Source organism: Marmota monax, unplaced genomic scaffold (genome assembly GCF_021218885.2).
Source record: "Marmota monax isolate L192 unplaced genomic scaffold, Marmota_monax_Labrador192_F-V1.1 WCK01_AAM20220418_F8-fsc00131, whole genome shotgun sequence".
In the NCBI taxonomy this organism is placed as follows: Eukaryota; Metazoa; Chordata; class Mammalia; order Rodentia; family Sciuridae; genus Marmota; species Marmota monax.
Window position 1 is genome coordinate 4,782,838 of NW_026693141.1, and position 15,874 is coordinate 4,798,711.

A 15,874-nucleotide genomic window follows, 5' to 3' on the forward strand; every position below is an offset into this window, starting at 1 on the left:
CACCTCTCTGGTAACCATTAGGTTTACTCACCTGGATGAGTGAGACAGTGCCGTCAGGGTTGCTAAAGGTCTGCACTACAGTCTGTGATGGTACAAGATGGGCTATACTGTGTGTGGTAGTAGCCTGTGTTTGTTGATCTTCAAAAGCATATAAAAGATCCTCCCGCCCATGCTGTTTGTAACAGTTTTTAACTATGGTCCTTAGTGCTTGTGTCCATGAAACCTGTCACCAAAAGACCAGAAAAGCACATTAAACCACAAAGTACCATAGTATCTAAACCCAATAATGCAGCTGCTTATGTTTCAAACCAAATCAAATCTTTTTTTTTTTTAAATATTTATTTATTTATTTTTGTTTTCGGCGGACACAACATCTTTGTTTGTATGTGGTGCTGAGGATTGAACCCGGGCCGCACACATGCCAGGCGAGCGCGCTACCTCTTGAGCCACATCCCCAGCCCCAAATCAAATCTTATGCAGAGTAAACTGTTTTAGGATTATTTCCCACAGACTGATTCTGGAATAAGCAAACTGAGCACCAAATATTAAAGGAGGTTTCCCAATGATTTCCTTCCTGGTGAAAGTCTAGTTTAGCTTTTGGGTTTTATACCCTATTCCAAACTAAGGCCAAACTCTTATTAAACTTCTGACAAAGAAACATTATTCTAGTCAAGAATCATATATTAAGATTCTCAGTAAACTTCAAAGTTAAATTTAAAAAAATGCAGAAAAATAGGGATGTTATCTATTATCTAGTTTAGTCTTTCTTCTCAAAGTTTTGTTATTAGTAGGCTCACTTGGAAAAGTTCATCTCTCTCTAATTCATACTTGTATTTTTCAACAGTGATTCTTACTAATATTTCTATGTCTTCAAGTGATTAATATTTTCACTTTAAGTTTCTTGGGTTTTCCCAAGCACCTCATAAAATTAAAGCTGCTTCAAAAGGCAACTAAGAAGACAAAATATAAATTCATGGACCCATCCTGGACTTTTTATAGGGAAGAAATGACAAATGAGCAATGTTATAAAATCAGTGACCAGTGAACTTCTTGGGAGGGATAGGTCTATTACACAAATGTTTTTAGACGTTTTAGAAATAGTAATGACAAAATTTGAGGTGATTAATTCAGAGTGGAAAAGCAATGGGTAACTCAGGCTGAGGAATGCTCACCCTCTGCTTTTGCTCTTCTGTGCGGACGTCACTCCGGACATTTGCCCATGGGATATCTTCAGGCCACCAGATAGGCTTGCAGCTTTCTTTCCCCCAGCCTGGCTTTCCCCGACCTGTGGAGTACTTGAGCATCTCTGGGATAAATGCCCGAAGCTGGGCCTGAAAGAGAAGAGTGTAATCATTAGTATTCATGAAAGACATCTCAGGTATGTCCATGTCCCCTAACAAATTCTAAGATTATGAAACCTTCCTCCAAGGTCCCAAATAATTTCTAATGTTAGTGCTGAGAACACCCTGTTTTCCACAGGTTACTACGTTTCATGGGTGATGGAGAAGTGTAGATTTGCTGGTAAAGGGCCCCTTTTCTTTTTGTAGACCTGTTCCTAAAAGAACTAGCACATCTACCCCCAAGTTTGATTTTTGCCTCCTAGGATACTACTGGCACTACAGCTAATTTCCCTCTGTAGTTTCCACGTACTTGAAGATGTCCAAGTCAAGCTGTTTTAAACATTGTTCTGGAGTTGGTAATTAACGCAATTAGATACGAGAGGAGTTAGAAGTGAGGAGCAGATCAAATCATCATTATTTGTAGATGAAATGACTGAATCGCTCCAGAGAATCAAATGAAAAACTACTACAAATATCAGAGAATTCAGTTTGGTAGTTGATTATAAAACACATGAAAATAAACAGACTTTCTACTTAATAAAGGGGGGAAAATACCCTAAAACTCTTCTAAAAAGCTAGGCCACTGTGAGTCTTATCTATAGATACAATGAAGCTTGCATGATTTTTTTTCCTTTCTTTTGTTTTTGTGGTACTGGGGATTGAACCCAGAGGTGCTCTATCATTGAGCTACATTCCCAGCCCTTTTAATTTTTTATTTTAAGACAGGGTCTTGCTAAGTTGTACAGGCCAGCCCTCCTTTTGCTATTCTCCTGTCTCAGTCTCTGAATCCTTGGGATCATATATGTGTGTCACCACACCCAGTTGCTTGGATGATTTTTAAATACATTATGGACATCAATCAGATTTTTAAAAATTTTGTTTTTTCAGTGCTGAGGAATGAACCCAGGCCCTGGGGATTGATTGAACACAGGGTCTTGTGTATTCTAGGCAATTTCTTTACCACCAAGCTATACCTCTAGACCCATTAAGACTTTATTTTACAATTGAATTCAGACCAAACAGGTTTTAAACCACAGAGACAACTACCATTCTTCTTCTTATTTGTTTTAAAAAATATTTTTAAAATTGCCAATGGGCCTTTATTTATTCATATGTAGTGCTGAGAATTGAACCCAGTGCCTCACATATACCTAGGCAAGCACTCTACCACTGAGCCACAACCCCAGTCCTGCCATTCTTCTTTATTTCTTGCACTTTGAACACACTCTGGGTGTGTGCTGAGGAGGGGGGTTTGCTTTGTGAATATTCTTCATAATTGATAATGAGTTTTGGCAAGAAAAGCAGTTCCTCAAGTTATGAGCTTAGAATTCCTCCAAGACCTACTGCTCCCCTTTTGACCCGGTGGTCTATAGCACTGCACAGAGAAGTAACATCCTACATCTTCCAAAGACATGTCTGCACTATCTCTGCAGCACACAACCAAAGAGAAAGGACATTCTGAACAATGAGTCAGACTCAAGGACCTGGCTATAGCTATAAAACCAAAAAATAAACAAACAAATGAACAAAAATACTTAAGTATTAATGAGAGAGGAGTATGGTAGCCTTTAATATTGAAGATCTTATTTAACTATTCCATGTTCTTATAACAAATACCAGGTATTATTTTACTAAGAACATGACACAAATTGTTATGTAATAGGGATGAACCATGAACCAAATCAGTAATATTTATCTAATAAAGACAGGTCTAATGGGCAGTATTTATACTGTAAATTCCTCTACGGAGCTTGCCATTTCATTCCCTCCCAGATAGTCTCCTGCCTACAGGACATGATATCATATACTCCATATATATTTGGCTCTGCGGCATTGGGCAGCAGACTAATAGAAAAGTATCCATTTGCAAACCCATGCTATCAGCTGGCTCATGAGGTCATTTACCCAGTTATTTTAAGAAAGTGCATCTCAAAGTCATTTTTCCCCTATCCTGATTTCTTGGGAGTGCTCCTTTTTTAGCTTTAGATACTCAGTGCAGAAAAAGGATTAGTCCTTATATTTCTGCATAAACAAAAGAACAGCTTTCTCAAATGCATAAATTAAATAAACTGATACCACAGATTTTTAAAAGTTCCCCTTTATTTTAATCCTATTACTAGGCTTCAAAAAGGAGAATCCTTTATATCATACCTAGGTGAGTCTGGAGAAAATGAAAAGTGAAGGATAACTAAATCTAAATTAATAAAATTCTAAAGTTTTCAGAAAGAATGTGTTGTGGAGGACAGAAGGTTGACAACCTGCTCAAATACAAGTGGAGCCCATACATTCTCTAATATGATGATCTCTCTGCTCCTGATCCCTCACATTACTTCTCTATGCTCTGAAGATCTTCGTGACTCTGACACCTGGCTATAGAGATCTTTCATACTCAGTCTTGCTTTGGTCCTCCTAATAGGCTTTCCACAGAATTTTGGTAACCCACTGGTTCCTTGACATATAGGCCTATGCCTCCTCACTTAAACCCTACTCTACCTTTTCTCCAACCACTTGTCTTCTCAACTTCTCTGTTTTTGCCAGTAGAAACCCCCCTTCCCCCAGCCACCCAAGCTCAAAACCTGAAGGTTATCTTTATTGTTATCTTATTTTTAATACTCACTTAGATGCCAAGTGCAAGTCCAATTCTTTCATTTTCGAAATGTCTGTGGTGCCCATTCCTTTTTCTCTGGTTTCACCTTCACTCCCCAATTCCTACCCCAAGGATAATGTAACCAGAAAGTTGACTTTCTTGTGTAACTCAAGTTCTCCCATGTCTTTCTCTCATTCTACATATCCTTGACAGACAGTTTTCCTTAATGCTACACAGATTCAACACTCAAAAAAATTTTCATATGGCTTTAAACTACTAGCAACTACCCCTCTGTCCAGCTCCTCTTGCCCACCACAATATGGCCTCACGTTACTCTCATTCCCACAGTAGCTCTGGTCCTCTAGGCAAGTATCCATACTGTCTTATGAGCTATTGAGCTCATTCCTGCTTCTTTGCCTTTTAATTTGCTCCTTTACTGGACTATTTCCTCATGCTACTTTTCCAATGCCAACACTCAATTTTTAATGCCCAACAAGTCCTACATTCTTCATGAGATATATACAAATTTTCAAATCAGCTCTTTTTATCAGCACAAACTCAAGAGAGTTGGCTCTGAATCCCAACTCTTTCTAAATCTTAATGTTCTCATCTGTGAAATAGTAATGATATTGACAAACATACAGGGTCAATTGCAAGGATCAATGATAACAAATATGTAGATATAGTGCACAGAATTAATAGCAGTTTTAGTATCACTTCAGTCATGTCATTGTCCTCAACAACTCCTCTGGCATTCATAACTCTGTCATAAAATTTAGAACTTGACATATTAAGTCTTTTAGACACCATTTATCCTCCACATAGGTAGATCATAGTTATTTGGCAACTGACTAATATTTCTAATTTTATGAAGAGGAAAACAAATGTTCTATTTTTTTTTTTAACCAAAAGATATCTTAAACAGCAACTCTTCAAATTTTGTATGCAAAACATATAAGGTTGAGAGACATCATGATGCTAATTCAACACAATTTTTTTTTCTTTTGCAGTATTAGGGTTCAAACCCAGGGCCTTGAGCATGCTAGGCAAGCACTTTATCACTTTCTATCACTTCAAAATAAAGACATTCTGTCCATCTACAACTACCAAAAAAAAAAAAAAGCTAGAATCAAGGATTGGGACGGTAGCTCAGTAGTTGAATGTTTGCCTAGCATGCATAAGGTCCATGGTTCAATCCTTACCTCCACCATAAAACAAAAGAAAGAAAGAATGCTAGAACCAAGGAGGAACCGAATTAACCATGTGAATCAGTCCTTTGCATTAAGGAAACAGTTGTCACTAACCTACCCTCAATACATAGGTAGTTTAGGTGACTTGTTCTGCTGGATCCTTCAGCATTAAAAAATGTACAATGTTCATTACTAATGAAAATTTTAGAAAATGTGACTTGAGGGTAATTAGAGAAAATACAGACTAGAAAACTTCTCAAAAACATTTTATATGCTATAAATTCCTGGATGAGAAACGTTTCAAAATTCTAAGAATAAGCTAATATGAAAGGCAGGAGAAATGGAAGCAGCATGAAGGGAAGGTGACTTCCTCAGGCAGAATCGCAACAAGTAAAACAAAGGAACCAGAGTTAAATTATCTGCTAGCTTACAAGTTCTAATTTGGAGACAGACATAACTTTTCCAAGTACCAATTACCAAATATACAAAATTTGTCCCTGTATTAAAACAGGAGTTAAAAGCATTTTTTACTATAGAATTTAATTTTTCAAGTTATGCGTTTTGGGGATGGAGGATTCTTTGACCTTTTTTGGTTACTGTTTTAGTACCAGGAATTGAACCCACAGGTGCTCTACCACTGAGGTATATCCCCAGCCCTTTTTATTTTGATAGTATCCTACCAAATTGCTTAGGCTGGCCTCAAACTTGTAATCCTCCTGCCTCAGCCTCCTTAGTAGCTGGGAATACAGGCATGTGCCAACATGCCTGGTAGATTCTTTCACTTTTAACGATAATCTGACTTCATTGGAAAAGACTATTTTCTACTAAACTTTTTATTATTATTATTTTCTTCTGCTAATAGGGATTGAACACAGGGGTACTTTACCACTGAGCCATATCCTCAACCCTTTTTTATTTTGAGATAGTCTTGCTGAGTTGCTGACACTGGCTTTGAACTTGTGGTCCTTCTGCCTTAGGCTCCTGAGTCTCTGGGGTTGCAGGTATGTGTCACTGTGTGCCTGGCTCTAACAGACCATTTATACACTGTCCCAAATAAATATTGTTAGGTCTAAAGAGACTATTATAAGGGAAAAATGAGCTGTCTAGTATAGAAAGAGTTAAGTGATTTCTTTCTAGAATTCAGCATTATGTCCTCATTACCAGTTGGATTAATTATTTGTCCTAGAGTTTTGGAAACCAAAGCTCCTCAATGTGCTTGTTAAGGAAGGTCTGTCTTTAATCCACAGGGAGACAATCAACAGGAACAGCCAAGATAAAGCCTAACCTCTCCCATTGTCCTTTAATTGGGCTGGAACAAGCTTTTCTGGGTGCTTTCACTCTGATTTAGAGCTCTATATAGGCCTAAAGTGCCCCAGTCTGGTTAATAAACCAACCCAAACCAGTAAAAAGTAGAAAATACTACTCTTTCTAAGGGCACAATCAGAAAAGAAAAGGATATCAAATTCATATGACTGGCAGTCAATAGCAAAGATGATGTGGGGACTATAAATGTTTTAAAATAAGATTTCCTAAAACTCTAAAAGCCTGGCGGTATAGCTTGCCTAGCATGTGGTAGGTCCAGGGTTCTAACCAAAAGAAAAAAGAAAAGCCTAACAATTATTACTATGTTAGAAATCTGCCACTTACAAATTCAGTTAATTCTTTGTTTCTCCTCTCATACCTTCTATCTTTGCTCTATTACCCCCAAGTCCTGGGATTTTAAGGATCCTCAAGTCTATTTTAGGTTCAATTACCAAGAAAAGGACTTTCAAAGCAAAATGTGTCCCAACTCTTTCTCTATTGAAGAGGTCTGTGCTCTTCCACATCTGAATGAAGTATCCATGGATTCAAGCAATTATGGATCAAAAATTTTCAGGAAGAAAAATTTCATCTGTCTGTTCTGACTTTTTTTCTTGTCATTATTCAGACTACAGTATAAATGTAGTATATAATATACAGACAACTATTTATATAGCATTTACATTGTCCTACTTATAAGTAATCAAGAGATGATTTAAAGTACATGGGAGAATGTACGTAGGTTCTATGCAAATACTATGCCGTTTGATAAAAGAGATGTAAATATTAGTCAACTTTGGGTCCTGGAACAAATCCCAAATGGATACCAAGGGACAAAAGCATAATAAATTTTTAAAGAGAACACAATGCAAATCAAACAAAGTTGAAAGGTTAAGTTTTCTATAGCTTACAGGAAAATAGGAATATGAAGAAAGAGAAGGAAAACTAAAAAAATTTCAGACAATATTGTTATTTTTTTAATTTTAAAATTATGAACTTCCAGGTTGATAAACCTAATTATACTCAAATAGGCATTTTAAGGGCATTATAAATAATTTCTTAGCTCATTCTCTGCACTTATATTTGTACTATTAGTCTCTGTTCATAGAAATGACAAAGGTGGATATCCTTCTCTGATGCACTGTTTCCCTAGATTTGCCAACAGATACATTGGCTTCTCTCAATCTCATTGTCCCACAAAACACATTCCCTTAGAATATACAGGAAGAGCCAGTTTGGAAAGAAAGAGAAGTGTAACTTCAGAATGAGTAAATTCAGGGCCAGCCAAAGGAGACACTCTCATTTAGAGACTTCAGACTTCTCTCAGGTCAAAATGTCTGCCGCTTATCTTTACACCTTATCCACCTATTAAAGTACTCCCTCTTGGTAATCAAAATGCTCTTAAAGTCCTACCTTCTCTTTCAAAAAGAATCTCAGATTGGTCAGTTTCTGTTATCATGTGCGGGAGTAGCACATGATTTTGTACAAAAATGATACTGATGAAGGCACAGGCGTTCATGCCATTCACCCTCCCCAGTTCAGTCTCCTGCCAGAGGCATTATTAGGTTGATCAATAGCCTTCCTGATAGCCAAATTCTATACATTTACATAAATATATGCTGAAAAGGCAGAGTTATGTGATTAAAGAAAAACACAATGGTACCATAGTGTACAAATTTTAAAACTTGCTTTTTCCCCTCCATATTTTGTCCTAGAGATCTTCTCATAGTACAACTATAATGATCTCTTTTTAAAATTTTTTTTTATTTGTTCTTTTTAGTTATACATGATAGTAGAATGTATTTTGACATATCATATACACATGAAGTATAATTTCCCATTCTTGTGATTGTACATGTTATGAAATTATATTGGTCATATATTTATATATGAACATAGGAAAGTTATGTCTGATTCATTCTACTGTCTTTCCCAATCCTCCTCCCTTCCCCCCATTCCCCCTTGTCAATTCAGTGAACCTCCACTCCCTGCCTTGCTTATTATGTGTTAGCATCCACGTGTCAGCGAGAACACTCAGCCTTTAGTTTTTTGGGAGTGGCTTACTTCACTTAGCATGATAGTCTCCAGTTCCATCCATTTACCCACAAATGCCATAATTTCTTTCTTCTTTATGGCTGAGTAATATTCCATTGTGTGTGTGTGTGTGTGTGTGTGTGTGTGTGTATATATATATATATATATATATATATATATATATATAACATTTTCTTTATCTTTTCATCTGTTGAAGGGCATAGAGGTTGGTTCCATATCTTAGCTACTGTGAATTGAGCTGCTATGAACATTAATGTGGCTGCATTACTACAGTATGCTGATTTTAAGTCTTTGGGTATATGCTAAGGAGTAGGATAAATAGGTCAAATGGTTTTTCTTTTTAACAGTTGCTTAGTATCCATAGTATAGGTTTTCCATTTTATTTCATCATTCCTCTATTGATAGTTATGGTTTTTGCTCTTACAAATAGTGCTTGACCATGTCTCTTTGTGCACATGTACATCTCCTGAGGAGAAATTCAGAAACTGGACTCACTGATTGAGGGCTTTAATAACTACTGCCAGACTGTCCTCCAGAAAGACTTAGCCAATCCCATTCCCACCATACCCATTGTTTCACACCCTCCATCCCATTTTTTTTTTTTTTTGCCATTACCTAGATCCCCCTATACTGGGGATTGAACCCAGGACCTTTTGCAAGTGTTCCTACCACTGAGCTATATCCCACGTCCTTCCCCCACTCCCAATATCTTTTTTAGTTGTAGGTGAACACAATGCCTTTATTTTATTTATTTACTTATATGTGGTACTGAGAATTGAACCCAGTGCCTCATACATGCTAGGCAAGCACTCTACCACTGAGCCACAACCCCAACCCCTCCCCAGTCCTTTTAAGTTTTTATTTTGAAACTCTGTCTAAATTGTCCCGGCTGACCTAGGACTTGCGGTTCTCTTGCCTTAGTCTCCTGAGTACCTAGAGATTATAGGCAGGTGCCCTGTATCTGGCTATTATGAGCATTCTTATTTTGGTTCATCTGATGTGGGGGAAATGGTTTTTTTAATTTCCATTGCTAGTGAATTGAGAATATTTTTATATGTTCACTATTTTTTCTTTCTGTGCACTACTTATAATGCTTTGCATATTTTTTCTAATTATCTTTTTATTAATTTGAAGGAAATATTAATCTGTCCTGGATACTAATTCTTTGCCATATAAACTGTAAATATATCCCTAGTCTGGTTGTATCCTGAATATGTAATCTATATGACTATTACCATCTTTTAGTATTACTGAATATAGCTTAATTCTTCTCTGTTTAACATATTCTATGTTCTATTTAGGAATACATCCTATGTTTTCATTTGTTACCTATATATTTTAAATCTCATCCTGCATGTGGCATGGTGTCATGTACAAAAACACTTTCTGATAATATCAGACAGTAAAAAAAACAAAAAACAAACAAAAAAAAAACACCTCTTTTCTAACACTGTAGCACAAGGAGGTGATTTAGCATTGTTATCCACAATAGATAAAATGAAACCTGAAGAGTTTAAACATCAGACATACTTGTATCCCATCCTCAAAGATTCTGATTTAACTGGTCTGGAGTATGGTCTAGGCACCAGGACTTTAAATTCACAGGTGATTCTATTGTGTAGCCACCTTTGAGGACAATTGAACTCAAATACTTCTTATCTAACTCTTCTTTTAATAAACTCTTTTTAATTGTGGTAAAATACATATAACATAAACATAAAATTTACTGTTGTAACACATACAATTCAGTGACATTAATTGCGCTCATTGTTATATAACCATCCTCATTATCTATTTCCAGAATTGTTTCATTGTCATCCCAAACTGAAACTCTAAACCCATTAAAATATTAACTCCTCTTTTCTACTCACCTCAGCCCCTGTAACCACTATTCTACTTTTTGTGTTTACAATTTGCCAATTCTAGATACCCCATACAAGTGGAATCAGACTGCATTTTCTTTTTTTTTAATATTTACTTTTTAATTGTAGTTGGATACAATATTGTTAATTACTTAATTTACTTTTATGTGGTGCTGAGGATCAAACCCAGGGCCTTGCCTATGCTAGGCGAACACTCTACCGCTGAGCCACAACTCTAGCCCCCAGACTGCATTTTCTTTTTGTGTCTCATTTATTTCACTTAGCGTAATGTTTTTTACTTTTTTGTCAGAAGAGCTATGCCATGTGTAAGCTTTTTCAAAACCAAACCAGACCCTCAAAAGACCTAAAATGATAACTGGCTGAATGTTTCCTAAGTAAAAAGGGTCAAGTCTGGTAGATAACTTCTTCCTAATGAAGAAAATCGCTGTGCTGTTTCTGAAGGTTTCTCTGAAACTGGTGAAGAATTACTATATTGTTGCATCATCACTCCAAGGGAATATTAAAGAACAAAGACTGCCCAGTGAGAGTAAGAGGAGGACAGAAAGTTCATGGGGGGTGGGGTACACAGAGAAGGGAGAAGGGATAGATGAATGGATTTTAGCCAGCAATACTGAGCAGGTATTTCCAGAGATGATTCTTTTATAAAATAATCTTTGCCTGGATCTCTTGAAATACAGATCCCAAGATTTACAGATTCCTAAGAACAAAAGAATCCTATAATATTCAAGTGTGGGAGAGAACAGAACTGATTTTTCATTAGCAATATCAATTCCTTGAACTCAAAACAGCCTGAGAATCAGCACTGTTGGCATCATCTGGGAACTTGCTGCAACCGCAGAATGTCAGGTCCCACTCCATACCTATGATTCCTTTGTTTATTTATTTATTTGGTACTGGGAATTGAACCCAGGGGCACTTTACCACTGAATTATATCCACAGCCCTTTTAATTTTTTGTTTTGAGACAGAGTCTCACTAAGTTGCTGAGGTTGGTCTCAAACTTGCCATCCTCCTCCTACCTCAGTGTCCTGAGTCACTGGGATTACAGGTGTGCATCACATCGCCTGGCCAATTTGCATTTAAAGAAGACTCTCCAGTGATTCCTATGCACAACGACATCTGAGAAGCTCCAATTAGCTCAAGCTCTAGGCCCTGACTGATCTGAATGATTTTAGAAAAATTTGCTGACCTGACTTTCAAAATCTCTAAAAATGGTGACTTCATTATTTCATTGTTGATGAATTCTGGAGTTATAGGACCTACCCTAAACTAATAATATCTTCTGCTAAAATTTATTTCAACCTCCTCCAATTTTTACACAGGATGGTCAGAAAGACAGGAGATAGGGGCTGAGTTCCAGCCACTATTTTTAAAGGTGCCTTAAGTTTTCGTTTTATCACAAAGAATATTACAAAGCTCTGCATGTGTGTATGTTTGTGTGTATTAACCATAAGAAAAGACTATTTATTATCAGAATTAAGACATAAGAGTAAAGTTTTTCAGGAAACATGTTCTATTCACCAATGAAGAATTATACTTTTATCAAAAAAGGAAAAAAAAAAAAAAGACAAAACACCCCAATCCATACAGAGCTACTTCCTAAAAGAAGGACTGTTAGTTCTGACAGAAGTTCTGATACTCTGTTCTACGTAATTTCTATCCATGGAGGAGATGGTTTTGAGAGTCTCTGAAGCAAGTCCAGAAACTCTTTTAAAGATTAGCTGAAACATTCAACCTGGGTGGTGATCACATATAGTTTTATAGAACAAAAGAAAAAATCATTGGCAATATGAACTCTAAGTTCTATTCCTGTTTTAGTTTTAATTTGTTTCATAAATTGCTTTTGGCTGGGTGCAATGGGACATGCCTGTAATTACAGTGGCTCAGGAGGCTGAGACAGGAGGATGGTGAATTCAAAGCCAGCCTCAGCAAAAACCAAGGCGCTAAGAAACTCAGTGAGACCCTGTCTCTAAATAAAATACAAAATAGGGCTGGGGATGTGGCTCAGTGGTTGGGTGCTCCTGAGTTCAATCCCCAGTACCTCCCTCCCCCAAACAAAAAACAAACAAATAAATAAATAGCTTTTTCTATTTATGCCTCAATTTTAAACCTGCAATGTATGTTATCACCTATATTGACCAACTTCATTGCTTAGAAAAATAAAAATTCTTAGTTCCTTAACTTTCCCTAATATAACATGGGTGAGAGATGGTTCAGGTTATCCAAAAGTTAATAATAATTGTATGATGCATTTTTCCTTACAAAATCTCACTTTTTTTCTTCCACTGACTTCATAAATGTAGGAAGGTATGCATTATTTCTCAGAAGATGAAAGTGAGAATCTGGGCTAACACAGTAAAATTTAGACTGTAGACTAGATCTTTGACTCTAAGTTAGTATATGATTCTTTCCAATAAACAAGCAAACTTTCTAATTTGTGAAGAATTAATGAACCACCTAACATGGGAACAATATCAACTATTGTTTACTCTCTGAATGGTTCGGAACACATCACATGATCATATATATAGAATTATATTTGTAAGTTAGGGTTATCAGCATAAACATCAGTCATCCCCATAGCATTAAGTGCAGATAAGAAAATTAACAGAGATGTCTGGTTAAACCAAGGCTACCTCTATTACAGTCCAGTTTGACAATTCTAGGATTTGATCACGTTAAGGAAATCATGAATTACCAAAATGGTCTGAAATCTAGAATTAGGTCTAGTTATAGTTATTTTGTTCTTTCTGGGTATAGCTCATAACTGAGTTCTACTTCCTTGAATCAACGAACGAACACATACACATACATACATACATACACACACACACACACACACCATACACACATAAATATCCCCTGGAGGGTAGATTAAATTATATGCCCAGTAAAGAATTGAGGAATGTGCCTTCAAACATACGGCAGCTATTTAAGAGAAAAGCAAGGTGGGAAAAAGAGATGTTGGCATTTTTACCCTAATATTAAAAAAAAGTAATCTTTCGGTAAAAGAAAACAGAAACATCATCAAACTTACACTTAAAAAAAAAATACAAGTTTAGCTACTGCCTGTAATCTCAGTGGCTGGGCAGGCTGAGGCAGGAGGATCAAAAGTTCAAAGCCAGCCTCAGCAATGGTGAGACACTAGGCAACTCAGTGAGACCCTGTCTCTAAATAAAATACAAAATAGGCCTGGGGTATGGCTCAGTGGTCGAATGCTCCAGAGTTCAATCGTGGGTACCTGCCCCCCAAATGCAAGTTTAATATAAAATATTAAAATACTGTTTTGCATTTCTGTGATTATAAAAGTAATTTATGCTCACTAAAGAAAGGGAAAATCATCCATAACACCACCAAGTATAAATAATCACTATAAATATTTTGGTGTATATCTCTTCAAAAGTTTAACACATACATCCACCTGAATACATTTTATGTACATATTTTAGAAAATGAAATTAATTAGTTTAATTCTGGGTACCCTAAGCTTAAAAAAAAAAAAAAAAAATCTAGCTGGGCGCAGTGGTGCACACCTGTAATCCCAGAAGCTTGGGAGGCTGAGGCAGGAGGATCAAGAGTTCAAAGCCAGCCTCAGCAAAAGTGAGGTACTAAGAACTCAGCGAGACCCTGTCTCTAAATAAATACAAAGTAGGGCTGGGGGTGTGGCTCAGTGGTTGAGTGCCCCTGAGTTCAATCCCTGGTACAAAAAAAGAAAAAGAAAAAAAAATCTAGCCATTCAAAAGAAATAAAAAGAGTCTTAACCCTCTAAAATTGCAGTATGTAAAAAATGCTATTTTATAGCCAGTTTGTTAACATAAGGTACTACAAGTATTATTCTACTGTAACAGAAAGCAAATTATCATTTTCAGTATCTAATAATTTGGTGAATAGTAAACCTCTAGTCTTTTTTGAGCTGTATTGTTCTTCCTTCCATGTAAATACTGAACACCACTATTATAATTAAACTAAACACATTGCTCCTAGATTTCCCTATTGTAAATAATTGCTGTGGAAAAACAGACACCAAGCATCTTGCTTAATTGGAGGGCACAACATGCACATTTTAAAGTTTGCTATGCAATGCCAACCTGCCCTCTAGAAAGTGTACCTGTTTACAATTCTATCAACAGTGTAACGAAGCACTTACTTCCCCATACCCTTGCCTGTCTAGGTTCACTCTATTAATAGTAAAAAGCTTTAGGATCAATTAGAATAGAGAGGTATTTAGCTTAGGTTAAGAAGAAGTATTTTAGGAAAACAAAGCAAACAATGATAACAAAGGTTGAAGAGGAAAATTTCAGGCTGGTTTTTAAATTTTTTCTGCTCACTCCTCCTCACTGTTTGTTTCATTTCTTAGTCATCACATACGGTGAGAAGAGAAAGGAAAATGAATGTATGATGACAAGAAACCTCCAACAGTGTCCCTCTGTTGTGACTGATGACACCAAATACCAGAGCCCCTTAGATCCACCAGAGCACCATACTCTACTGAGTGCAGTTCACAGAAATGGAAAGCAACCAAGACTCCAATGTTTTACCTCCAAAATGATAACTAAACTGAATGTTCTGTCTTCTGTGGTCATCAACCAGTTTTCATAAAAATCAGTATCTGATGATTTAGTATAATCAAAACTTTGGACTTCTTCAACTTTAAACATCAAATATAACCATGACAGAAAAAAGCACCCCTCAGAGGAAACAGTCTACCTAACAGTATTCTAAAGCAGAGGCTCAGTCAGCTTTAAAGTTAGCTAAATTTACATCTGAGGTACAGAGTTGATTCTTCACATCAGGCAAAAAAATTTGCCTTTGGTGTTCTTTACTTTAACCTATCAGAGTGGCCCTAGGATAGAGTAATAACAACCAACGAAAGGACAGTTTAAAAAAACAAAACCAAACCATTATTTAGAGATCCTTCAAGTGTCCATAGAAAGGTCTATAAACCCAACAATCAAAAATACAATTTAGCTTCATTTTTATAAAATGTGGTATTACTTCAGTGTTGCTGTTTCAAACCTAAGGAAGCAAAGTGTCATTTTGTGAGCAACATCATCAGCGTCTGTACTGAATGTACACTTCTACTCAGGGGTCTCACCTGTCACTGCACTGAATACATTTTTGCTCTGATCCTTAGGTCATTTACTAAATAGATACTAGTGTTTAGATGGTGTGTTATTTAAGGTGCTGGGCAGCTGTAATAAAGAGCAATAAAGAACAAGAACTTTAAGTCCTCACTCTCAAATTTTAGCTGGAGAGACAGACCACAAACTAGTGTGAAAATTCATGAATAAGATATTTTGGGCAGTGCAAGTGCTACCAAGACAACACTACCAGGAATGTATTTGCCAGTAACTTGGAGGGTGGGAGGGAGGAGAAACTTTGATTATATGGGATAATCAAGGAATGTTGTCTCAGGGATTTGCATAAGGAAAAGTCAATCCTGCAGTGATCTAGGAGGACAATGCTTCAGGCAAAGGGAGAAGCAAAAGCAAAAGTATGGCTTTGGGGTATATGACGAAGA

At 36.6% G+C, this 15,874-nt stretch overlaps 1 protein-coding gene across 15 annotated transcripts in view; it reads right to left on the bottom strand.

Moving 5' to 3' along the window:
* Nrf1 (nuclear respiratory factor 1) overlaps positions 1-15,874 on the bottom strand; it is a 139,771-nt gene that overhangs the window by 45,775 nt on the left and 78,122 nt on the right. For all 15 annotated transcript variants that reach the window (XM_058582842.1, XM_058582840.1, XM_058582841.1 and 12 more), the window contains 2 exons: positions 1,173-1,331; positions 32-223 (listed from right to left, as the gene is read on the bottom strand). In XM_058582842.1, the coding sequence (XP_058438825.1) occupies positions 32-223; positions 1,173-1,331 (351 nt within the window). The remainder of the gene's footprint in view (positions 1-31; positions 224-1,172; positions 1,332-15,874) is intronic.